Below are 27,341 nucleotides of genomic sequence, written 5' to 3'. Positions count from 1 at the left end.
TATTTTCTGCTTTGTCACATCCCCTGGTTTCTATAGACTAGCTTGACAGCTATTTTCTAATTTAATTACATTTTTCTAAAATAATTATGGCATTAGATCGACATAGAATTCATTTTGGGCAAAACTTTTTCTACTTTCTACATATCTACAGAGAAAAAAATATAAGCCTTCTCCACGATTGAAAAAAGTCCAATTTAACAGTTTGACAGTTGTTTGATGGCTGAGAAATGCCCATTTTCTACCAGGGTGGACTCTAACTGGTTTAGATTGTCTCGCTTGGTTCCAGGTGAGGATATTGCTTCAAATACAGAATGCAGTTCCAACATTCTAGCCTTCTGGTTTAAGTTAGATGAAAGGAAAATTTAACTCTGGTGAGTTTGCATTAATAAGAGTTAAACAGCGTGCATTAGCTCAATATTAGCTGAAGGCACTGAGGGGTTCAGATGTTTGATCAGGCTCGAATCAATTGGGAATGCAGGCTGGAAGGGTGTGAGCACCATTGATTTTGCTCTTCTGCAGAGCACGGCCAACACAGAGTGTTAAAAGCCACTTTCCAAATAAACAAATGGCCACACCACTGGGGTTGTAATAGGAAATTGAATACCACGTTTCGAAGGGTTTCATCATTCCAGACTTCCTCTCACATTGAACGACTGTGCGACTTTTTTCCTACTGGGACAGCCACGCTAGCATTACAATTGTCAATTCGTCGTTTTGTCTACAATCACAGTGCAACTTTATTTTATAATGCCTTCATGACATACATACTTTTGTTAGTGCTTTGTCAGTTTGACTGAATTTCGTCTATCCGTGGTTGTTCTCAATTAATGAATTTATGTGTCTGCACAGGGATGCTTGGATGAAGCTCAGATAAAGCTGTTCACAAAGTCCAGTGTTTGAAATATGTTAAAATTAAGAGAACTAGCTACTGTATGGACGAATTGCAAACTTCCTTTTTTTGAAAGCTTCTTCTATACAAATTAAAGTTAATTGAATCTTCCTTAATGTTTAATCTTGTTTTATACTTTTCATCTTTCTGGCATTTGTAAACCTGTCTCTAAAAAGTGCCAATTTGCCAGCAGTCTGGATCTGATCCTCAGAAAATGAGCTGGCTTCTCTCATTTAACCCTGTTTACTTGTTTTTGGTTCACATCCAAAAGTGAGTTCAAGGATTTGTTTGGCTGTAAATCATGCCACTCGTGTCAATGATGAAAAAAAATATTTACTCAGGTAGAAGCACTGCACAAAACATTAAAGCTGAGTACTGTCCGTTTTTTTCTAATTCAGATTTTTTGAGGAAATACAGTCAAAGTAGGTTTAAGGAAACAGGTGTCCTGTAATAACTCAGGGGAAGATGAGCAGTTGTATAGCTGATCTTTTACCCTACCATTTGGATGCAAGAGTACAGATTCTCTAATTATATCGTGCACCATAGAAACCAGAATGTTAACACACCAAAACACACATACATGCACACGGACACAAACATACACACATGCAAACACACACAAAATAACAAAATTGTGTTTGTTAATGCACTGCTTGTGTTTTTCTTGTAGTGGAATACCTGGGAAGAACTGTGGTAAAATTATTCTTACTGCGGAGGAACTCGGAAACTGCAGGGTAAGTTTTACGTCTTTATCTACATAATGATGTGAAAGTTCAGCGATTTATTTTTAAGATCAAACCGTTCACTGTCAGACTGCCAGATAAAGTATTTCAGAAATGAACTGGAAAGATGTCTATGTCTATTCACAACTTCAAAAACCGATGATATCGTATACTACTTTCATTTCAATTTTGCTGACAAATATCTCTGTTTCCCAACCCTTATAACATCAGAAACATAAAGAAAGGTTTTCATCATTACATGTTTTTGTATTCGCCTATTTCACAAAATGGTGACAGAGACCGGAAGTAGGAAAACCGTTTTGTCATTTAGCTTGTTTTCTCAAGGGCATTCATTTTATTTACCAAAACGACAGAAACATATGTTGTCCGATTTCTTCATGGTTTATTGGGAGAAGTAAAATTAGGGAAAACAAACATTACAGAAACATTGTTTTTTTAGTTATTTGTTTATTATCAAGGTCTGATATACAGTATGTTAGTCAAATCAGCATAAAGGCAGCGCTACATGTCTAGCTGCTTCTAGTCTCGGCAACTGTTCTGTGAAGTGAACGGAGATAGAGCGTCGACAAGCGTTTACCCAACTACCGGTTCTTTCACATCACGCTGTGAAAAAGGTCTATTGGGGAGTTAATGACAGTAAAAGGAGTTTTTAAGAGATTTTTGAAATTTCAGATTCATTCACTCGCCCTCGGGTTGTTCCAAACCTGTATAATTTGATTGTACTGCTGAACACAAAGAAAGATATTTGAAAGAACGTCAGTAACCAAACAGATCTCATTGACTCCCATAGTATTTATTTTCCCTAGTATGGCAGCAAAAGGGGGATGAGATCTGTTTCTTTCAAATATCTTCCTGTGTGTTTAGCAGAAGAAAGAAATGTATACAGGTTTGGAACAACCCGAGGGTGAGTAAATGATGACAGAATTGTCTTATTTTGGCGAACTATCCCTTTAACAGCCTTTTCATCTGTACGCCTAAATGGAAACAATACTGTACATGTGCTGATAGAGCTGAAAAATGCATGATTGCTTTCTGGGTAGAAAGTGTACAAAGTGAAAGTCTTGTTGTCAAAGTCTCCCTTATTCTAACTTAGAGTAGATGCTATGTGTTTTATAACCTTACTCCTCTTGAATCAAAGGGTTATGGGTTTGGCAACAAGGTTCTCGATAAGGATGCAGAGTTGAATGTTGTAACCACTCGACACTGCAACTCTGACACTAGTGAAGATAAGCCGGGTCCCCAAAGTGGGATACAGATTTTGATCTCTCCCTGTCCAGCCCAAAGAGGACAGTGTCTCTTCAGAAATCCACTTCAAAGGTTGCTCATTATTAGTATGAATCCGGAGAAGTCCTGAAGTCGATCACTTGTGTTAAGAACCATACATTGGTCAAACTACTTGAAGAGAATCATGCGATGGAGCATTTTATATTCTGATTATGCATTTTAGATTTGATCTGCTGTGTCAGACTGGATTACTGCTGGATAATAAAGAGTCAGAGGAAATCACAGTGAATAGCACTAGATGGTTATGATAAGAGGCTTGTGATAAATGCGAGAGATGGCTAACATGCGTTAAAATGCAAATTAAGAGTTTTGGAAGGAATCTGATTCTGTGTAGTCCTCTGAATATGTTCATATCAGGCCATGCAAGATTTAATTTATAGTTCATGTTTTATCTTTTTTGTTCAATTTAAATTATTTTACATACACATAACAGTTCATTTTGAGTCAGACATGGCTGACTTTAAAGACCCTGTCAACCGGAAGTTGCGATTGTTTTTACTTCTGTATTTTGACACATGTCCGGGTGAAATGGAATTTTGCAAAGAGAAGGACCCACATTGATAAATTATTTACAATAAACACTGCAAAATTTCCTTTAAAAAATAAGCATCAAAAATCTTTTTGTCTGTTTCGTAGAACTACTGTAGATTATAAGAATAATGTGTGAATAGCGAATCGAAGGACATGATTTATATTGTTTTTTGTGTTTTATATTTGTTTTTTTAATGCAACTTTAATGAAGACGTCACAGTAGACAGACACATTGTCTTTTTTCATGACTGGGAGAGAAAGGAGTTTCTGCAAGAGTATCTCTTTAAAATGTTCTCTTTCTGGAAAGTTTCAGGATGGCACTTTTAACACTCTTCTCTCTGTCTAGTAAAGTTTATACTGTCACCGGTGAAAGTACTTATTAAATGGCTGAAATAGCAGCCCAGAGTAAATTACAGCTTTTCTGGGTTGGAAATGGCTGTAACAGTGGCTAGAGGTACACACACACACGCACACGCACACGCACACACACACACACACACACACACACACACACACACACACACACACACACACACACACACACACGCACACGTACACGCACACACACACACACACACTCTCCAAGGATTGCTCATTTGTGCAGTGAATTGCTCACACACCGGCTCACTCAAGCTTATTTAAAATACTCAAAAAGCTTTTTCCCCCTGTGAGGTACATCTGGTAGATATATATGTGTTTTGCACGGGTTAATAAGGCACATAAAAAAAGATTTTACAAGATGTTATGAAAGGCTTTGTTTTGATCAGGTACATGCATTTAACAGCTGTAAGGAAAAGGGAATAAGTGGCAGAATAAAGGGCAGCATACGGACATGGTTATATCGATAAATGAAAAATATAGCACAAGTCGATTTCGCTCATTTACAATTGGGGTGGGCGGAATGACCAAAAATCTATTTCACAGAATGAGTCATTTAGTTTCACGGTAACTATATTTCACGGGAACAATCTCCCATTATAATTTCATATCTTATACCTATTTTTTCTTTGATTTATCTGATTTATTGATGCTCACCATAATTATAATGTAGGCAAGTTACAAAAATTTACTAAAGATACAAAAAATTAAGTTCTGATAATGAGATTTATTATTTATTAATTTTTATATTCTGGCTATATCATATGAATACAGTAGGAAGATAGACATGTGTAACAATAAAGTATTAATATATGCACAAACAATGAGAGTACAGTAGGCTGTGACTGGTGTTATAAACTGGTGTTTGTGGCGTTTGTACTGTAGGTCTTCATCGCTCTTCACTCTCTATTAGATGCGCACTTTTGGTGTGGTCCGACTCTCTTTCTTTAGGTTTGTTTATTCTTGCGCTTGTCTTTACACTGAGAGTCTATAGACCTTACATGTGTAGACCTTAGAATGAACTATTTCTATCTATACATCACGGGTCCCCTTGCATGGAATTCGCCATATTGTTTCCACAGTGCCCTAAATGGACAAACTGTGAGCATGTTTCGTAAATACGTTATCTCTTTCGTCAAAGACACGAAACTTGACAAACTCTTTTTCCTGTGTCAGCCAACGTAGTGCTTCAAAAGGGATTGAGCTGTTGGTTGCAATTTACAACCTTTCTAGGTGCCAATAAAATCTCCACATTGCTCCTTTAAGGAAGCATTTTACATACTGCACAATTCACAAAGGCTGGATTAAAAATATCATGTGCTTTAATGGCTTTTCTCTAAATTTATCTAGAGCTCCTATTAATGGGGTTACAATCACCGTTTTAAATTATCAGGTGCATACGCTAAGCCTTCCATACACGCCATTTTCTGCTTCAGTCAAGAAATGTATTCTAATAAGAGCGTGCTTCTCTTTCACCATTACATATGAGGTAAATGGTCTCTAGAGCATGAGAAGTCCAGTAGCTATTCCCCCTCCATATTCATCAGTGGCTATATCATTAAAACGAATCACCTCATACCATTGAGACCTCACATCATACCATTAACACTAATGACAGTGGTCTCTATTGTGTTAATCATGGCCCTGTAACCTTAAAAGCCCACGGCAAGCCTGTTTAGACTGTAACACACTGGGAACGATGTCACTTGAATGATTCTTTTAGAAATTATAGATGTTTTTCTTTTTTCTTCTCCTAATATCTCTTCCTGTCTTCTTTGACTTCAGTGTAATTTCATCATTGTGACTAGCGCTCTCAGAACAAGATGGTGTTTTGCAGCTAATTGGTTCATAGTGTGCCAGCTATGAACTGTTGTTTGCAAATGGCAGGCGGAAAATAACCATTTGGGGACATCAAAGTGTTTTTCTTTGCTCTAAACCAAAATGTATTAGTATCAATTTATATACATATATATATAAAAAAAGAAACTGCATTGTTATAAGTGACATTGAAGTAACCAATTATATGTTTTATTAAATTCATTGGCCATGTTATGTAACATGATGTAATGATAAACTGTTTAAAAATGGATTGCCATACATGTCTGTGTCTGCTAACTTTTTAATAAGGCTCAGGAAGACCTCAAAAAGCAGCAATAGGAAAATGTAGCCTCTTTTGTGAATACAGCTCTCCAGTGAGCGATAACAAAGCCCAGTGAGCGATAACAAAGCTTTTTACTTGAGTTATTGGAGAAGGGAGGATAATGATGGCCATTAGAATGAGAAAATTACAATCGCAGTAGATGTCATTATCGACACGGTATGAAATATTCTGATTAGATGTGAGGGGCCTGTATTTCTTGAGCACTAAATATCGAAATTCAGTCAGGACCGGTGGTGTTGGTGTGAGGAACAAACTATTAAACAGAATAGGCAAATAGAGTTTTTTTCCCTTTTAACTTGCATAAATGCAGGTGTCTGAATCACGTTGCTTTATAAACTGTGTGTGTGGTGTGCACATAATGCCTGAGGTTTCAGAGTCTCTTTATCCATCCAAACTGTCCGTGAAAAAGCTGAATGAAAAGGATTTCTCTGTTGTTACAGCTTACCTTCCATTTTCTATTCTTCTTGCCTCCCTTCCTACCTTTCTTTCTTTCTTTCTTTCTTTCTTTCTTTCTTTCTCTCTCCCAGGACTCTGCCACAATGCAGTTCTGTGCTAATAAACTGGATAAGAAAGACTTCTTCGGCCGCTCAGACCCGTTCATGGTGTTCTACAGAAGTAATGAGGACAGAACGTGAGTTACCTGTCAGTCTCACCATCACACATAACCACAGACCAGAAAAATCTCTTGTCAGGCGTCAAATTAATTTTGACATTACAACATTTTGACATGAGAAAATGAGAAAAAAAGTTAAACGTTATTACAATTAATTATTACTTCAATGAATGAAGTATACTGCTTAGTTTGACTGGTTTCTATTGTTCAGGTTCACAATCTGCCATAAAACTGAGGTAGTAAAGAGTACACTGAACCCTGTGTGGCAACCATTCAACATCCCTGTCAGAGCACTCTGCAATGGAGACTATGACAGGTACACATACACAAACACATTTATATGCAGGTAAATGCATCAGTGCATCACAAACACACTGTGTACTGTATGTGGTGAAGTGAAACTGTATATGTGTGTGTTCATTCTGCTGTACAAGACATTGTTTTCACTTTGTGTGTACTTTGCTTTACACTTTATTGTTTTCCACAGGGCTAAATTATTTCCAGTGTATGTCAGTCAATGGTTGTCTTTATGTAAATATGGCTTATGTGTCTTTGTGTGGGAGCCTGGGTTAGTTTTCATGGCCCAGGTGAGGCATTGGCAGCCGTGTGGTGCCCAAAAGCTGTCATAGCCAATCAGAACACAGAGAACAAAACCACCTTCCACCAAGTTCCCACCTGGCCTATGATCTCAAGTGTGTGTTTGTGTGTTTGAGAGAGAGAGAGAGAGAGAGAGAGAGAAAGAAAAGTGATTAAAAAAAGAGAATTTCCAGATGTTGTGCTGCTCTGCTAACTATTTCCTATTGTATAGATGGCAGTGGAGAGGAGTATTTATATTCCAGTTGTAATATTTTCCCAGATTAAAATTTATAATGAGAGATGTTATGTATTTTCATTCTGCCCTTCATATAAGTGACACATTTGATGGTAAAGAAACTAATGCGCATTCTTAAAATTTACAATACAGATAAGGAAGTATCTCATAATATTGAGGGTATTTTGAGATGTCCACAGTAACAATATTCATTATTGAATAAGATTGTATTAGATTGTATTACGAAATACTAACACATGTCTAGTAAACCTATGATTGAATATAAGCTACTGTGAGGTATGGCTTTTATTCAACAGTTCTATAGACACGAATTTAATATATAATTTACTATGTGAACTTCAAGTTTGAGTTTTTTATATAACAGTTGTGTTTAGCTTTCTTGCTTTCGATCAATGTCCTGGATCTCATGGTTGTGGGTCCTTGCGCTATTTTCTGAGACAGCTCAACTTTGGCATCTGGTTAACAAGGTGGGCGGTGTTCCTTGAGGGGACTTAAACAAATAGTGCCTATTTGGTTTGATTGACATGTAGGGAAACCGTTATTTGCTCATAGTGTCAAAATTGATCTGCATCTCCCTGTGATCTTGGGAAGAGACAGACACAGCGCTTAACCCTGTCAATCAGCCAAAGCACGTAACACAGCTCAGAGTTTACAGGGGGAATTGCTTCTGGCCTCCTGGGTGAAGACATTTCCTGATGTATCTCTAGTTCGGTAGAAAGTTCTCTAGGTTGTTTGTCAGGTAGAAGAGTTGAGTTTAGCTTTGAAACAGAGACTTGTTTGTAGGTTTATGTATTTTGCTGGAGGGGTTGCCTGACCCTTCGTTGGGGAATCCAAGAAGTTATAGACCAGAAGAAGGTTTGCATTTAATATATTCTTGGATTTGGGCCATGTGAACCTTGCTGCATCTGCTACATCTGCTGTCTTGCATCAATCTGCTTTGCCTCTACTGAAGGCGACAGATGGATGGTTTCTCAATCTTCTCTGTGGAGATCTTCAATGGAGGCTCAGTGGTTTTCGAGCCCATGTTTTCCTCTCATCAAATCACATAAAGTTTTGTGCCTTTGAGATTTGGTTAATGTCTTTGAGAGTAAGGATCCTTCAAAACCTAAAAAATTTCCTATAACACCTGTTTTTCGGAAACTGTGGTACTATGGACGGCAGCGAGTCTTTGGACAGGTGCCCACTCCCGACATCCTTCTAACTGACCACATGTAGAGCCTGAACTGAGGACTGTGTTATGCATGTGCTGGGAGCATGGACCAGTACTTACTCCATCATTCATTTAATTTGCATGCATCTGCCCCAGACAGAGCGGGCAGGTCACACCTTAGAGAAGAGAGTAAGAGTGCGTTCGTGTTTTGCGTTCGGGGAGACTTTTTTGCATGGATGTTATTTTGCACGAGCTAGCTATAAGCCAATGGGTTTTGTTTATTCATATTGCGCTTATAGTTTGAGTGAAAGACGGCGAATTTAATGTATTTAATTATTTTTTTAAATTATATATTTGTCTACTGTATTGACTCTAAAGTGTAAGAGACAGACCCGTGTGTTTTATGTGGAGAAAGGGCATTGCATTGTTTTGGTTTTGTCATGCCATGCTCTCTCTCGCGTCCTTTAGCCCGCTCCTTTGTTTCTCTGTTAGCTCCCCATTAGTGTTCATTCCTTGCACCTGCCTTAATTTACCCTTGTTAGCCTCCTCCTCCTTGTCCTTGTGTCTCCTGTCTTGTGCTGATTCATTGTCATTCTTTTGCTTCTGTGATGTCTAGTCTAGTTAGTTGTTTCTTCTTTTGTTAAGTGCTATCTGTCTATGAGTTCCTGGTTCCCCGTTATGTTTTTTCCTTTGTTCTGTTGTTTTATCCCCTTGTGGATTTTTGTTTTGTGTTAATAAATCTGTGTTAACCCCTTACCTGCTGTCTGCGTCTGGGTCACAAATCATTCTAAGCAGATAGCGGGTGAAGACAAAGTGAGTTTTCAGCGGGAGCGGGATGGTGCGGAATAAAATATAGCGGGTGGGAGCGGGAAGAAAAAAGCAGACCTCTACACCACATTGTAGCATAGTAGATGTAAAATTCATCAGTGGGCCTATTTTTGCTAGAATCATTGAGGTGTAATCAGCAGAAAATTAGAAAATGAACTATAAACATATTTATTAACATTATTTTTATGAAGAACCATTAATTTATGAAAATAATTATTAGGCTTGATAAGCAAACAATTACCCTTTTATATTAAGTATGTCTGACTTGAAACTTATTATAGTTATAGTTTTATAATTTTATAGTTTTTATAGTTTTACATACTTTTATAAATAGTTCAATAATTTATTTTAAGACGTGTATCGCCACACTTTGGGGCTTTGGGTTCTATTAAGTATTGATTGGAGCTACATGGGGAAACGTGCTTTGCTTGTTGCAAAGCTTTAAAAAATGTATTTGAACAAAATCCAGAAGAGATGAAAAGAAACAAAAATGATATAGAAATAATAATTTAACATTATATTAAAACAAAAAAAGCACCTCCGTGCTTTTCGTAATTGCAAGCGTGTCACCCGGTTCAGCGCCTAAAAGCGGTTTATGCTATTATCCTCCAGGGCCGCTTTTATTAGCGAGGCTACAATTCTCGCTTTCCTCTGTGTAATTGATCGCGTTAACTTGATTTAAACAGAATGATTTTCTAATTATTCAAAACTTCAGACGTAATTAATGTTAAAATTGAACTCGCATGTGTCCGGTCAGGTGTAGTGGCGCTCGGTAGCGCAGCCAGAGAAAACAGTCCCTGCCGACTGGTGTTTAATTCCGAGTGCACTGTCTGGATAATGACCTGTAATTGGTTGGTTTAGTATGGAGATGAAAAGCACAGTGAGGGAGTCTCTTTAACCTGTTTTTAATCAAAAAGCTGCTGCTTCTCACCCTTTTTTCAGTCTCTCTTTTCAGTGCTGCCTGGGTTGAGAGTAGCGCATATACAGTGCACACATTATCATGGTCACATGCACAGAGCCAAGATATCATACATACATGTACACAGCACACAACATATAGCAAAACTGTGTTCCTAAATGCTCTTTTTTAATCTTTTAGGTCAATTAAAGTGGAGATATATGACTGGGACAGAGATGGAAGGTAGATAAATGCACACACGTGTATCTGCTTACACAGTTTTTTACCATATGATCCATCTAGTAGACTTCTATTGTTTTCATGAAGGTTCATAATATTTTCTATCAGATCATTTATCACACAAATCCTGATTACAAAACATTATTTGGTCAATTTATGAATGATATATCCTGAAATCATCATATACGATAACAGTCTCTCTTTTTCAGTCATGATTTCATCGGCGAGTTCACCACAAGTTACAGAGACCTTTCCCGCGGTCAGAGTCAGTTCAACGTATACGAGGTAAGTTCAGTCAATGGCAAGCTGAGTTTTTAGTTTATGTTAGATCTGGTGGTGCACATCAAATACTTTATAAATATTTCAGCCTGACTCCATTTTTACTAAGTAAAATCATTTACATTTCTACAGCTCTTTTGAATATGTTCATGTTTATTAGACATGACATTATGTTGCTTTGGAAGCCGAATTGAAACCAGTTTGTTTAGGAGAGAAAATTATGGTCTGTTAGGCTTCCTCTGGTGTTGGACACAGCTAGTGTTTATATTTTGACAGGGAACAAAAGATAAAACGGGAGAGAGCACGAAAGACAGGGAGTGTGAAAGCGAGCGTGTGTTGGCACCCCTGCATTAGCCCAGTGGTGGGTCGGGGGCGTGGTGGTGGAATGTTCTGAAGGAGTGTGACAGCCTCAGCAGTCGACTGAAAGGATCTGGGGTCTCTTGGGGTTTGGTTTGAGCAAACAGCACTTGAAGCAGCCGTGGCGGGTCAACGAAACCTCAATCCATACAAATCAGCAGTGTCCCGGTTTTCAAACCGTTAGCCTAGGTTGTGTATGAAACTGACCTGGATTTCTTAAACGCATTTAAATAAATGATGTCTTGAAATGTTAGGTTAAAGATCACAGAGATCAGTTCTCTTTCATTCTTGCAAACACATCCATTCATCCTTTAAATCATCTGCTGTTTCTAAATTTGTTGTTTCAGGTTGTGAATTCCAAGAAGAAACTGAAAAAGAGGAGATACATCAACTCGGGGAGTGTAAGTAGTTAAGGATACGTAAGTAATAATAAAGGACTGTGGTAAAAATATTATTCATAAAAATAATAAATATTGAAAATATTAGCTTTCAGTGATTTGACACTAAAAACGTGTACGTCCATTGACTGATTAGTGCTTTGTCCAATTCTTATAAGAAGAGCAGGGAGGAAGTTATATAGGTCGTGTGCAGTCACGTGGTTTTTATGACGCGCAAAGCGCGGCTGGAGGACTGCAAGTGATTTTCCTCCATAGGAATTCACTATCACAAACTCAAAGTTCCTATGTTTTACGACCTGTACAACGACCAGGTAAGTCCACATTTCCGTCAAACCTTACTTGTGATAAGCACTAGCTTCCATTGAAAGAACGAGCCCTTATTAAACGGAGAAAGTGAAAAATCTACCGTTAAGCATTTCTTCCCAATATAAGTCCATTATAAGTAAACAGCTTAATGACCAAAACAACAACCACGGAAAATCAAAATATTTTGTTTATCACTGATATCAAACATAAACATGATAACAGAAAAGTTTTATGTTCTCAGTTTATCGCTGCCTTGAGTCAAGTCATGTGGTTTCTTTATAATGAACTTTAATGAGAAACAAAGTTAAGGTGAGACTATTCTTATTCCTGGAGCTTGTTCTTGTAACAGTAGCTTGTGTTTATTACAAGGTTTAATAAAAATACGTTTTTAAGTGATCGTTGTTTCGGTACGTTAAGCTGTTTCATTATAATAAACTTATATGAACGAGATTTACCACTTTATCTGTTTAAATCAGGACTCGATCTTTGCAGCGCCATAACAAGGTTCTTGAGCAGTAAATTTGAGTTTTGGTACATTAAGCCCCGTTAAGCGTTTTAGAAAGTCATCCGGCTCGGCTCATCCCAACCGCAGAATCAAGTTTACAAGCCACTTTTATCTCCATTTCTCAGTCAATACTCGCATTTTCCCCCTTCATGAACATCAACTTTTGCTGCACAATAAAATACCTTTCATTGTTTGATTTGAACTCTCAAAAACAACACAAAACACAGATATTTTGAGTTTGTTGTAATGAAATCCTATGGAGAAAATCACGTCCTGCCCTCCATCTGCACTTCGCGCAGTGCTGTGACGTCATGTGAAAACAACCTATTGCAGGTGTGGGTGAATAACTTGAATTGAAAGACTTGAATTGGCATAGAGATTGTAAACAAAACTCAAATGAATAGTCTATCACTTGTTTCTCTCCCAACACGGAAAGATTGTGGTGCTGTAATGACAAGACTCATGAAAAAGTGTGTTGAATTGACTGCTGAGAGTGTATATTTGAATAATGTATTGATAGATTGTGGCAGATGTGATTTATATACATATGCCGTTCAGCGTGTGTAAATTGTTGGTTTCTTTGTTACTCAATTACCCAGGTGACATTGCTTTCGTTCACCGTGGAGGCCGAACACACATTCCTGGACTACATCAAAACAGGGTATGGACAAAATACACACAAGCGTACACAAACAGACACTGCAACACAGCTGTGCACGCATTCCTATACTCACAAACAAGAACACAAGGAATAAACATTGTTCTTTAATCCTGATTGATCACGCCATACAATATTTATATTACAGCATGTTTTATAGAGAAGCGAAAGTGGATGTAAAGGTCAGCATCTTTGTGAAGCTATCAGGATGTTATCACAGTAATAGCTTTTGAAAACTGCTTCAGTAAACAAGACCCAACAAAGCCTTTAAATGTTACGCTGGAACAACAAACATGGTTATTTTAGCAGTTACAGTGATCATCAGTCAGGGGTTGCCAGCTCCTCTCTTTGCTTCAATGAATGGTTTCTCTCCTACACAGGAGCGACGATTGTGGAAGATATTTCTGAACCATTGCTCATGATCCACTGATGTCTCTGGCATTAGGATGTATAACTTATCTTGTGTTATCTCTGGCAAAGAGTGTCTGAAAACATGAGAATATTTCATTTGCATTCTGTATGTAGAGGTAGGAGATCATGAAGGCACATCCAGGTCTAATGTTTGTTAACATCCGGTATGCTACTGAAAAAAATGGCAAAGATGTGTTTATGTTTTCACATAATCACATAGGCTCGGTTAACTAGTTGGTTGAAGGAATAAAAACTCAACCACTCGGTTTGTCTCTCTTTGACCCAAGCTTTGTTTGATAATATTTCTACTTACACTTTTTTGAATGATTGCTCTGATAAAAATAGGTTGCTATTAAATTCAGAGAATATGGGTAGAAATGCCAACATGTGGATAGTTAAAGTGATGTTGACTCACCCTTTTGTCATTTCAAACCTGTATGAATTAGTTTCTTCTTCAGAACACAAAATAAGATATTTTAAAGAAAGTTGGTAAACGAACAGCACTGGCCCCCATTGAGTTCCGTTGTATGGACCAATGCAAGTGAATGGGGGCAAGTTAATCACATTCTTCAAAATGCGGAAGAAAGTCTCACAGGTTTGAAATGACAAGAGGGTGAATAAAAGGTGACTTATTGGCACATACAGTATAGGATGTGATTCCAATAAATATTGATTCAACTAGCCCTGCCAGCGACATACCAAATCCCATCTCATCTTTCCTCAACAACCCTTCCTTCTTTATAAATCACTAAAAAGTGACAATAAATACAAGAGAGAGAAAGTAAAGACGATGCCTGAAGTGTGAACTGTCTATCAGTGAGTATCTGAAGGACACTGCTGACCTTTTACTCCCAAGTAATCCATATCACTATGACATCAGCAGTTCACACCTCGTCACAACACTCAAACTGCTTTCTGTCAGCTTTTCACCTTTGTTATTTTTCTCCATCAGACTCTGACCTTTAATACTGATGCTGAAAACAGACCTTTGTATGGATTTCCTATTGCTACAGGTTTCCTTCTGTTTTCTCTTCTTAGGCAGGACTGTGCTTTCTTGAATCACATCATGGTTCAGAGAGCGACAGGGATTCTCCTTTTACAGCTGTGATTGAGTGAAAGCCTCTTGTCTCAAAGGTGTTAATACAGTATATACTGCAGGTCGTAAAGGTTCAGCGTCGTGCCGCTTTTAGAGCTAATGTAAAATTTAAAGAGGGTTTCCAGAGAGCTTGTTAAATGTTTAATTGTCCTTTAAAAAAGAAATGGTCTGTGGGAAGGAATTGCTTTGTTATTCTAATTTCAATCAAGCTATATTTTATATACTAGTGTTTATTTCTTAAAAGTTTATTTTACATTGCTCAAAAGACAGTAGTCTGAGGCCTAAGCAGATATGACAGGATGCTCATACTGTACATACAGGGATGCAGAACTAGCACCCAGCAGACATAAACACATTTCTCTGTACTGTAGCATGGTCCGACAGTCATAATGCTTTCGTGCCATATAATTCTAGGCGATTCAAGTGTATTTTGTCTTCACTAGCTGACATCCTTAATTCGATCATTAAGATAAATGTCTTTTGTGCTCTCCTCCAACACACTTCAAGGTTTCGCGTCTCCACCAGTGGAGCTGCAGTGAATCCCAGTATAATGCAGATTAATGCAGCGGCCCAGACTTTGTGCCTAGAGACATCAGCACTAATCGAAAAACTTGAGACGGACAAAAACGAAGGAATGAAGATAAAAGAGGATAAACAGAGTTTGTTAATCAGCAATGTGCTGCGCCTTCACTTCCTGTTAATATTGTGCTGAGTTGGAAAAAGACCAGATATAAAGGGATATCGTTTTTTTACCTCCTCAAGGTCTTTGCATAAATGCAGCACCCTTGTGTTTTCTGCGAATACGATTTGGCGGAAAATACTGTTTAGTAGATGTGTGATCATGTTTGCGGATGTAAATATGTAATTACTGTTCACTTTCCCATCCCTGATGAATCAGCGCTAAGGGAAATATCCACCACCGCTGGGATTACTTATGAATGGCAACCTGCAGATCAGAGTCAGGGGCTCCGTTTTTATCTCTTTTTATTCTGATTCCACACGCGCCGTTTTGGTGTATTACCCACTCGCACCTGAGGATGCTTATTTGTCTTTGTGGAAATCTTTCATAAATATTCACAGACCTTGTCCTCTCTGTGTTTCCCGGTTGCACATTTCCATCCAGATCTCGTTTCTCATTTGCATCCGGGCTCATTCAGAGGGTGTAAGAGATTCTGTGCAGAGTTCAAGAATGCCATTGAGATTCAGATATTGGATATGTCATAATCATATTTCACAGCGATTTAGCGGTGATCTGTACAATTGTTGTCCCTGCTTCTGCTGCTGAAAAAGCTGTTAGCTTCACTTAAGTTGTAAGCTTGAAAAAACATGCCATTTTAACAAAAACATTATTTCTTGAATACATTTACATTTATTTGTTCATGCAAATATCAAATTACTGAAATAGAAATGTGCAAATTCACATGTTAGATGCTAATTCACATTTACAGTGTAAATGTTTTTCCATTACAAACTTTTAGATTAGTTAATAATGTAAGAAGATACATTTAATAATAACATGTAACATATAAAGGTTACATTTTAATACAAAATGATAATTTAATTTATAACGAATAACGCCCCCCCGGCTGGCAGAATGTTACTGCTTAAGTTTTTTTGTCTTTACATTAAAGTTTTTGATTAATTCATGGTGCTTTTGTAATTTAGTGAAAGAGAGACGACCAAAAGCAAACGAAACCGTAAAAATGTTTTTTGCACTATTGTGACTATTTTAAATACATTGTATGTGTTATGTATGTATACACTGGGTCCAGAATGACAATACAGGAAATATGTTAGTAAATCTGACCTTTGTTCGGTGTGATCCACATTTGACCAAATGTCTGATATTTTTTATCTTTTATTGAACGTAATTTTTCATGTAAAATGATCATCAGGTGGAGTGCCATCTGACTTGCATTGAATATGAGTATTCATTCTCAGATCAACATTCACAGAGCACAATATATATTCTTTTCTTTAAGTATTGTGAGTCAAATCGCTTGTGAATCAGTGGGTTATTATTTCAAAGACGTGTCCCTGCAGTAAACTGATGGCCATTGCAACTCTTTACAATCTGGCCATCAGAATCAGTGGGTAATCGCTGGCTTCACACCGAGTCTGTTGAATGAACTGTTCTCTGGTCAGTTTCTCTTCAGGACAGGTACCTGCCATGCAGGTTCACACTGATTTTATAGCAGGGTTCAGTGACATTGAAGTGGCAGGGCATCCTCAGCCGCTGTTCTGGAGCTGGTGTCTCTGATTATAGTGGCCGGGAAAAAGTGCTTTTAAGCAGATGTTGTTTATTGTCCAGTGGGCAGAGCTAATTGTGAGGAATGTCTGGATGCTGGACAGGAGGTTGGCTGTCCGCCTGTCAGGTGAGAAAGGGCAATGCTGTGCTAGAGATGGTAATTACACCAACCTTTCACACAGTGGGCGAGAGCTCTGTGAGTGTTTTAAATCGGCACCACAGTTTGGGGTAAATCAAAATCCCATCGCCATTGTTAAACCTTGATGTCATGATCTCACATGTTGGTGTATATTTAAACATTACAGTGGTCTTTATTTTTTTTGTATTACTCACCCCCCCCCCTCTCTCTCTCTCTCTCTCTCTCTCAGCACTCAGATCCATTTCACAGTGGCCATCGATTTCACTGCTTCCAATGGTAGGAATTTCATAAATTTGTGTTGAATTTGCTTGCTGATTCACAGATTCACCCAAATATAAATTTAGAATCTGCACAGCACTCATGACGGTCTAAATTAGATTGTGGTATAATTTGTGGTCTGTCTGTTTCTCTCTCTCTCTGTACACTCTAGGGAACCCTTCTCAGTCCACTTCTCTGCACTACATGAACCCCTATCAGATGAACGCGTACGCCATGGCATTGAAAGCTGTTGGCGAGATAATTCAAGACTACGACAGCGATAAGATGTTTCCAGCACTGGGTTTCGGAGCCAAACTTCCTCCTGATGGCAGGGTTTCCCATGAATTTCCCCTGGTACTAGTTCCTAGATATGATAGATTATGTGGATTTCACAGTCACCTGGCATATATCCACCGCAATTTCTGTTTAGCTTCATGCAGTGTTATTTATACGCTCAGGCTGGAAGTGAATAGTGTTGCTTTGTGCTGTTTGTAAAATAGTATGGCACTGATTCTTGAGGCGGAGTAACAAAAGAAGTGTTTTTGGCCATTAACTGAATCGTGACACTAGAGTGTTCTCAAAGAAATGAACAAAAATTATACATACAAATATAAAAATTTAACCAAAATATATGAAATTTAAATAAACAAAAATACAAATATTGCTGTCCTTCTGGAACCTCGTATCTCCATATTTTGAGGTTTTTATTTACAAACACAGAGTACATTCATTTCTTGGCAAACCTAGAAATTTTAAATAATTTAAAATAAAACTTTTAAATAAATTGTAAAGCTGCATCCCCCAATCTCATCCATAAACAGATAAAAATAAAAACATTAAACCATAAGAAATTCATGACAACAAATTCAACTTAAGTTTGCCTTCATTGTTCAAGGTAAAAAAGTTTTGGATTTATCGATATCTATAATTAAAAAATCACATATGATAGTTCTGATTTAGAAAGAACCCAAATATTGCATTTTTCATTCAAGGTTCAAAGTTTTATACCCAAGAACCAATGTTGTGTCCGTTGAAACAAACTTTGCTCTTTTATTTAGTTGTTTATGCAGATGTTTGTGCATGCTTATGATATTGTAGTCAGTAGTGCATGGGTGTATTTTGGTGTAATGTGTAAATACGGCTCTCCTGGCGTTCTTTATCATTAGCCAAGCATTGCTGATGTGCTTGTACCAAACCCTCATTTCAGCATTTTGAGACTGTTAATTAGTTTTCACTCCATCTCTCTCTCTCTTTTCCTCCATCAGCCACTCCTTCTACCTCTCTTCTCTTGTGTCGAGTAATTTAATGCTGGAACTCTGTGAATATTTATTCATAGCTTTACTTTATTACGTCTATATTCTTTGAATATCACTTGGATAATCTTTAGAGCACGAATAATTAATTATGAATCATAAAATGATCATATTCTCAACATTATCCACAAACTTCTGGCAGCTTTTGATAAACCAGAATGTGAACGATTTAATTTTATTTGAGGGTGGAACAAGCCGTGTCAGTTTAAAGTCAAGCAGAATACCAAAGTTAAGTGATTTCCACAGTTGGAATAACGTTATCTCAACTTTTGATCACATGATAACGCATCACTTTCACAACTCTTGTGCAACCCTTTAAATTCCATAGATTCGTGACATTCGCAAATGCAGCATGTACCTAATAAATGATTCAAATGATTCATATTTATTTGGTCACTGAGACACATGATTGATCTGTGATATTCCCTTTAAAGAATGGGAATGCAGATAATCCATACTGCAATGGGATGGAGGGCATCCTGGAGGCTTACCACCAGAGTCTAAAGACTGTCCAGCTTTATGGACCCACCAATTTTGCTCCTGTCATCAACCATGTAGCAAGGTGAGAAACACACAAAAGCACTTACACCCGTGTGCTGTTTGCTGTTTAAACCAAGTGAAACTGTCATGTTAAACCCAAGAAAACTATTAGCATGACATACCTTAAATGTTCAGTTAGTGTTTCAGTAGCACTAGACTCACTTAGACGTCACCCCTCTCGCCTCTGATAGGCTGAGCTTTTACCGGTTGAGTTCTTGAATATAAAAAATAGGTCCTCAAAAATTGAATCAATGTAATTTTCATGTTTAATATGTGGTACCAGGTCGTAATAAATAACCAATGGATGCTTTCAATAGTGATTGTATTGAATGTGCAATTGTGTGAAAATGTGCAGACCTCTGACGTGCCACATCCCCTGTCATAAGTTCAGGAAACTCTTTTGCATCACAAAGAGCGTTATGGGATTTTGATGAAGACAGAAGAGCTGTGTCAATAGCTCAGGGATATCCCAGAGCAAATATATATATGCATGAGACGGCTCCTGAATACCAAGCATTGAATCATGATGTTTATTCTTTCATTATTCATCCACAATGTTAAAACGCAAAGCATCAAAGGGGTTTTTGTGTTTGGTTATAGTTCATTAGGTTGATTTGGAACTACCCGAGAAATCATTACAATGTCTGCTGATGTCTGCAACATGCTGATATAAAAGTGTTTGTGTGTGTGTGTGTGTGTGTGTGTGTGTGGTGGCAGGTATGCAGATGCAGTTCAGGATGGCACTCAGTACTTTGTGCTTCTCATCATCACAGACGGTGTGATATCAGACATGGCTCAGACCAAAGAAGCCATTGTCAATGTGAGTTATCTTTAGCAATCCTCTATAGACCATCTCTCTTTCTGTGTCTCTTCAAAGCAAACTCTTCATGTTTTCCTACTCTGGTGCATCATGACATCACAAGTGTCCCCTAGCAAGAGGGTTATTCAGGGTATTCTTGTTGTCCACTCCACCACCGCTCCCCAGCTAATGGAATCCATCCGCCACTGTTGCCATGGTTACCCAGCAGACTGGATTTAAAGGGAATTTGCGACTGTTTAGTCACTTTATTAAAACAGCCACACCTTCCTTTTAAGATCTTGCCTGCTGCTCTGTGTCTTCTCGCCCGCTTCTTCACCTTCTCTCTGCGGATCCCGTTTCTGAAATAACATGCAGTGTAAGCTGATGTGAATTCTTCTTCGAATAACTCCAACTTTGTGCATTTCTGTGAGCTCCAAGTGATTTTATTGAAGCTGTGTTCGATGATTACTTGGAGTGCTGTAAAAATTTCCCTTGTACTTTCGCTCTTAGTCTTTTCAAAGCGATTAGATTAAACACAGCACTTTGAAGAATAAAACCTCTCTCTCATTCTGCCCTTCTCTGCACTCTCAGCAATTTAAAGTGATACTTCACCCCAAAATAAAAAGTATGTCATCATTTACTCACCGTCTTGTTTTTTCAAACCTGTATGTCTTTCTTTCTTCCTCAGAACACAAAAGAAGATTAGAAAAAAAAAAATTGTCCCCCATTCACTTGCATTGGTTTCGTGTCCATTCAATAGACGTGAAAGGGGGCAAGTGCTGTTCGGTTACCAAATATATCTCTTTTGTGTTCTGTGGAAGAAGGTCATAAAGGCTTGAAATGACACGAGGGTGAGTAAATGATGACAGAATCTTCATTTTTGGGTGAGGGATCACTTTAAGCAAACTGGTTATTTTATTGACTGTTTTGTGACTCTGTCTGTCGCTGATATTCATTTCGATCGGTTTTACAAACTGTTCACTGGCTGTTTCTGATCTCTGCTTTGTATGTTGAAAATGTCACAGGTACAACAAAAGTTCACCCATGAATGATTTGCTTCTTTCATTCTGAACCCATATGCCCTTATTTTTTCTGTTGAACAGAAAAGGAGAATTATCTTCACACAGCCATAAAAGTCAGCATGACTTATTCTGCCCTATAAACAGTCTTCTTGAACTGTTGGATGGCTGCGTAATGGGGAAAATTAAATGTTTAACCACTAAAAATCTTATAAGTAACCTTAAAGGATGACAGGCTGTTTCATATTTGGGTTAACTTGTTCTTTAATGTGGCTCTAATGACTCTATTTAAGTCCTCAAAGAAGTTTTATTCTTACTGATACCGGCTAATGTGAGCATGTTCATGCTGTGAGTGAACATTTAAGAATACACCGAAGCCAGGAAAGAGGTTATTTGTAATTTACTTAGTGGACTAAAGAACCCTGTGATTTACAGTTTATTAAAGGTTAGGTATAAATGGGTTGCATCGCATAATTCACACATATTTCAACACCAAGATTTTTGGCAGGAAAAGAGTGAATTTAAGAGGAAGGCGAGAGAAAGAAAGAACTACAGAAAATGGAGCAATAAATGCACGCAGCTTGCTTGTGTTGATGGTGTTTGTTTAGACTCGTCTTCCCAGCTCTATTTCTTTCAAGACATGACCGCCTCGGTCCCCCGTGAGCATTAATGCTGACCTACTTCCAACACCATGAATGTTTTTTTATAATCTCTGTCCATTGGCACTTGCTGTATACACAATGCATGCAGGCAGATGTGTCTTTCACTGCAGGTCCTTAACCGAGTTTCCGAGGCATTCAGGGCCCGTCCTTACAACTTATAGAGCCTGTCATTTGGTTTCCTATATATACAACTAAGTGTTTATTGAAGACATTGATCTCAGAATCATTATAATTAAAGGTGTAAATCACTCATTTGGTTTGATTAGATCTCCAGACACCAGTGGCTTTGGTTTGTTGTGCGTGGATTCTTTTCCTCTTACGTGATGTGTTTGTGTGTGTGTGTGATCGCTTGTGACCCCTTGTGAAATTCCAATTCTAACTCCATTACAGCCCACAAACTTATCAGAGTGACTGAGGGCGTGTGTCTGCCCAGCTTTATTCAACAAATTATTCATTCCCCTCAACTGGGCTCTCCAAGAAAATACAGCCTTTAACATTCAAACTCCCAGGAGCCTTAATGGTATTTGGTGCGGTGTATATTTTACATACATTAAATCCATATTTCACTATAAACTTCCAAGATTTCATATTGTAGAGAAATCGTAATCCTTTGTTTTCCAGTGTTGTATGTATGCATGTATTCTTATTTTATTCCTGCTCTGCTGGGATCATGTGTAATGTATTAGTGTAGATGCATTAACATTTCATTTGCAACCAGCTTTGCAGGGAGTTTTGTTTTTCGAAATATCCTGTGGTTCTCTTGTTACCCGGTGTCAATGGTAAGCCATATTTCAGCTAGTTGAATACAGACGCACTCTTTGCTTTTCTGATAAAGGGGATTTGACCTGTCAGTCAGGCACAGGGGAGAGAATGTTGATACAGAAGAGTCTGAATAATGCATATAGTGGGGTTTTTTTTCTAACAGAGTGAGTTAGACAGCTTAAACGTGACTGGCTTGACATGTTTCAAATTTAAAAGCTAAATTTTTCTTGCTTATGGAGTGTATGAAATGTATTTAATGTAATTTATATTTGGATTTAACTGTGATTTAGGTAAGACAATCTTTTTTTTATTTTGATTAATACCCTCCACCAAAAAAAAGACAAACGCATAAAGAAAATCTTTTTTTAAACAAATTTCTAGTCTCTTTTATAGATCCAAAACATGTTCTAGACAGATTCCAATGTATTAAAATTTTTGCCGGGCCCCCCTTCTGTAGAGAAACATGTTTTCGAGCCCCACTGAATGCCCACCACCTATCTACACCCACATAAAGACACTCTGATGAAACGTCCTTTACCTGCAAACTCATTCATTTTTTATTATTATATTGCTTTGATTTCAATATAATATGATTTTTTTAAAAAGAATATATTATTCAAATATTATTAAAAATAAAAATGCAGTAATAATAATAACAATGAGAGAACTGTTAGAGCTTCATTTGAAACATTGTAATAACAGTGCTGAAATATGTGTGGCATCTTACTGAAAAATAAGAAAATGGCCACTTTGAAAGTGTCGTGCCCCCTTGTAACGACCTCGAGCCCCCCAGTTTGGGAACCACTGGTCTAAATACATTATTCATTACTTTGTGCTGTGGTTTTCTGAGCTGAGATAGATTGTGTCTCTCTGTTTTCCTCTTATCAGGCGGCTAAGTTACCCATGTCAATCATTATTGTTGGAGTTGGCCAAGCGGAGTTTGATGGTAAGATTTTAGACAATAGCATGTTGTTCACATTAGAACAGTTATTCTCCAAGCCTTTTTTGCCTTTAAAGCTATTTCAGTATTTTTCAATGCAACAACTCAGTCAAATAAAGCTAATATAAGCATGTCCTCTTTGGTTTTAAGCTTGAATGCATTAATGGACGTTAACTTCACAGTTTACACTCATATAAAGTTTTCTGAATGAAAAGTCAATTAATTGCGAAGGTTTAGGGTCTTGGGCTGATAAACAGATGTCAACCAGCGAGGTCTTTTTACTGAGCACACAGCTGTTGAATATAATTAGCAGGTCCCACCATCTGCTATTAGTATTCATTTTGGCCTTTCATAATGATGATTTCCCTCTCTAGCCATGGTAGAACTGGATGGTGATGATGTGAGAATATCCTCCAGAGGAAAGCTGGCAGAGAGAGACATTGTACAGGTACATGGTTTTGAATATTTCTGTAAATAACAATCAATCAGCATGGGAAAACCCAGTAAACATTCACAGCCGCAATATTTTATTACTGAAGCATTATATATTAGGTTATAAGTTATAAATATATGAGGAAATTTCTTACTTTTTGTGACCTAGATTTTCAAGCATCTCAGATTAAGAGCACATAAAGGATGTGTTGTGTTTAAAATAAATATATATATATATATATACAAACAAACAAATAACAGCATCTGCAGCCTATAAATAACAAAAGATTCAACTATGTATTTTTGTGAACCAACCAAAGGTTGAAAAAGATTCAATAAATAAAGATCTAACTCTTAAATCTTGGCTGCAGTTTGTACCATTTAGAGACTACATGGACCGGACGGGTAACCATGTTCTAAGCATGGCACGGCTTGCCAAGGATGTCCTGGCTGAGATCCCGGAACAGTTAATCTTATACATGAAATCAAGGGGCATCAAACCCAACCAGACACCACTGGACTACAGCCCACCTGTGCTCAGCCCGACACCCACCATATGAGTTTACTCTGTCGGGTCCAGACTACCGAAGGCAGAAAATAACTGCTTGATGTCGCTTTCAATTTGGTGGCTTTGAAAGACAACACAACTCATGAAGTATGAGTTTACCTGCTGTCTTGGAGGAGCGGATGGCTTCAGTTCTCCGTTTCTGGGACTCGCACGCTGGAGAAATGGAAAGCCTAATATCAGCGTTTTGGCATTTGTACAGAAAATACAGTGTTTATTTGTGTTTTTCCCATATTTGGCTACTAAGCCAAGACCAAAAGAGATTTATACATGTGAAGTTTGATGTCATTTAGATCAAGTGTGACTTGATGAGAGAGATCACCAAATGCAAGCACCATTTCTGAGCTTGTTTAGCAACTCAACATTAGCGTCTGAACAAAGGTAGTTCTTGTGTGTCGCATGTCAGGATTCTATGTTTATTAAGAGAGTATTATATAAGAGAATATTCAAATGTATCTATAATTATTTTATAGTCATCATTGTGAAGGATGAATAGGAAGTGCGATAGAAATTTGTGGAGTTTTTTGTAAGTGCTTGCTTGAAATATTGCACCCGTATGGGTAATCTATGTAGTGGACTGGTTTGGTTTTAGAATTTGTAGGGGGTTGTGTTATGGTCTTTTATTTTTTTCACAGGGATTTGGGCTTTTTAATACAAAAATAATGTCTCATTGCAGTTTCCCATTTATAGATTTTTAGAGCTGTGAAGAGACTTTCTTTTCTAAAGCATGAAATCCAGGTTAAATCAACATTGCATTCATATATTGTAGTAATTGTTTTAACATACTATAGATGAATCAAAAAAATGTAATCCATTGTTTAAAAAGCCGTTTAAAAAAAGCTTTTTGGACGAAAGTCTAGAAGCACAAATATTTTCTAAAAACTGTAATTTCAGACACAGATCATAGATTCAGTCATTACTAACACTACACACATACTGAACTTTCAGGTATAAACAGCTCTCAAGAAACAATTTGTAAGATATATTAACAGAACGCCCTGCAGCCAGTATAGTGTATCTTAATACTCAACAGTGACTTTTCAGACGCACAAAGCCATCAAAAAACTGTGAGAATACATGACATGAGGTGAGTTGAGGTGTTTTCTTTTTTCTCACATGTGTGACTCACCTGATGCCCATGTCCAACCATGATGAATCTTTAACCTCTCATTCTCTGGATTCTCCCTGAAGTTTAAAACACTTTTCTATTATTTACTGTGACAAGATTTCAAAAGATGAGAAATGTGTTGCATGCAACTGACCCGCAGTGTAAACAAAACGGTAATATTCTATCACTCGGTATCAAGCACTGCTCATTTGGTAAACCAAACCACACGTTTGTACACATTGGGGAATTATTTTAGAAAGACTTAAGCATAATTTAGCAATAGTTTTATTTAAACACACTGTAAAACTTTGCTGTAGTTTTTGCAGCAGGTTTGCCAGTAACTTACTGTAGATTTAATTACTACTTAATATACTTTCCAATCAGTACTGTTTTCAATTACTTTAATCAAAATTAAAACACTTTGACTTTTGAGATTCAAATTGAGCATTAGCACAGCAACACTGCAAAAAATGATATTCTTCCTAGGCATTTTTCTCTTGTTTTCTGAAAAAATATTTAAAATGTCCTAAATTACGATGCATTTACATAACGAGAAAGGTGACCAACGATATTTAGTCTTGTTTTACCAAAGAAAATTATATAAACTACGTAAGTTTATGCTTAAAACTAATGGGTACATTAAATCTCCAGTACAAACCTCCTGCGAAATTACAGCAAAGTTTCACAGTGCAGTTACAGCGGGCTGTGCTGTGATATGGATTTAGACCTTATGAGACCTAAACTATTTAGTTGAACTTCAGAAATTTTGTTTTTTACCCATAGCACAATGTTATTAAACATTAGAAACGCCACAAAAGCATGTACAGCCCAGGTTTGGGGTATATTAGTAACCACAAGGGATGGTTCACCCAAAAAGAAACTTCCTGTCATCATTCTCACCTTTGAGTTATTCCAAATCTGTATAAATGTATTTGTTCTGATGAACACAGAGAAAGAAGTTCAGTTCTTGAATCATATTGACTACCATAGTAAAAAAAACACTTTATAATTCTCTTTGATCTGTTTGGAAAATATTTGGAAGAATATAGGACAGCAAACAATTCTGGAGCACTTTTGACAACCATTGTCATTTTTTTTACAATGGTAGTCAATGGTGCCCTGAAACTGTTTGGTTACAAGCATTCTTCCAAATATCTTCCTCTCTGTTCAATTAAACAAAGATTTCCATTTTCATTTTTGGGTGAACTATCCCTTTAACAGCTGAGTCATGTTTGCTTACCCCCAGTTCTTTTTGTAGTAACAGCGAAGTCAACAATGTTTTGCTTTTAATTCAACGTGCATATCGTTAGTGTCTAGACTTCTGCAAATGAGCTGAGTTAAAATGTTAAAAAAAAATCTCCAGGGTTTACTGCAATTATTACTTTTACAGATTTAAAGACTTTTTTCACCAAACATTAATTCTATGCTTTTTAACCCATCTGAATGGCTGTGTTCTTCTGCAGCGGATGTAGAAAATCAGCTCCTAATTAGATAGTGTGTTTAAAGGTATCTTTCTCTCTTGAACCAAGTCATTAGCACACGCTTGGCTACAGAGAATAAAGTTAAGGTGAAGGTTACGTTTGACAGAAGAAGTACTGGGTTAAGTGTTTGTTTGCATGTGTTAACAGGTGTATTGATTTTAGGGGGCAAGTTAATCGTTAATAGCCCAGACACTGGGAAATGTCTAGAGTTTTTTCTTTTGTTTTAAAGAGGTATTTTACTGCAACCTTTCTAAACTCCTAATTAATATTCATATAACACTGCTGATTGTAAATCCAGAGAACACGCTGTGGGCAACTTAAAACACATGTATATCACTATCCAGAGAATGGTAATGGGTTAGTTTTATAGCATGGTGTAAATTAGGCAAATCATATTTTTACCCTATAAAGATGCTGGTAAATCAAGAAATGATTGAAATCAAAATGAAAAACTGCATCATAAAATGAAGGACAGTGTGTATATTTGTTTAAGATGTGGCCCTCGTCCAGTGCCAACT

At 37.4% G+C, this 27,341-nt stretch overlaps 1 protein-coding gene across 4 annotated transcripts in view; it reads left to right on the top strand.

Annotated features, from left to right (window-relative positions):
- Positions 1 to 24,229, top strand: part of cpne5a (copine Va) — a gene marked incomplete at both ends in the record, with an annotated part of 49,886 nt that extends 25,657 nt beyond the window's left edge. For all 4 annotated transcript variants that reach the window (XM_079468362.1, XM_079468360.1, XM_079468361.1 and 1 more), the window contains 14 exons: positions 1,560 to 1,623; positions 6,514 to 6,617; positions 6,811 to 6,915; positions 10,509 to 10,550; positions 10,757 to 10,832; positions 11,531 to 11,584; positions 12,992 to 13,053; positions 17,174 to 17,220; positions 17,375 to 17,556; positions 18,950 to 19,077; positions 19,773 to 19,875; positions 23,186 to 23,243; positions 23,612 to 23,685; positions 24,041 to 24,229. In XM_079468362.1, coding sequence (XP_079324488.1) covers positions 1,560 to 1,623; positions 6,514 to 6,617; positions 6,811 to 6,915; positions 10,509 to 10,550; positions 10,757 to 10,832; positions 11,531 to 11,584; positions 12,992 to 13,053; positions 17,174 to 17,220; positions 17,375 to 17,556; positions 18,950 to 19,077; positions 19,773 to 19,875; positions 23,186 to 23,243; positions 23,612 to 23,685; positions 24,041 to 24,229 — 1,288 coding nt within the window. The remainder of the gene's footprint in view (positions 1 to 1,559; positions 1,624 to 6,513; positions 6,618 to 6,810; positions 6,916 to 10,508; positions 10,551 to 10,756; positions 10,833 to 11,530; positions 11,585 to 12,991; positions 13,054 to 17,173; positions 17,221 to 17,374; positions 17,557 to 18,949; positions 19,078 to 19,772; positions 19,876 to 23,185; positions 23,244 to 23,611; positions 23,686 to 24,040) is intronic.
- Positions 24,230 to 27,341: the final 3,112 nt, after the last annotated feature.

Source organism: Barbatula barbatula, assembly GCF_947034865.1.
Source record: "Barbatula barbatula genome assembly, chromosome: 11".
NCBI lineage: Eukaryota > Metazoa > Chordata > Actinopteri > Cypriniformes > Nemacheilidae > Barbatula > Barbatula barbatula.
The sequence above is the reverse complement of the archived record's forward strand: the minus strand, read 5'-3'. Positions and strand labels throughout refer to the sequence as shown.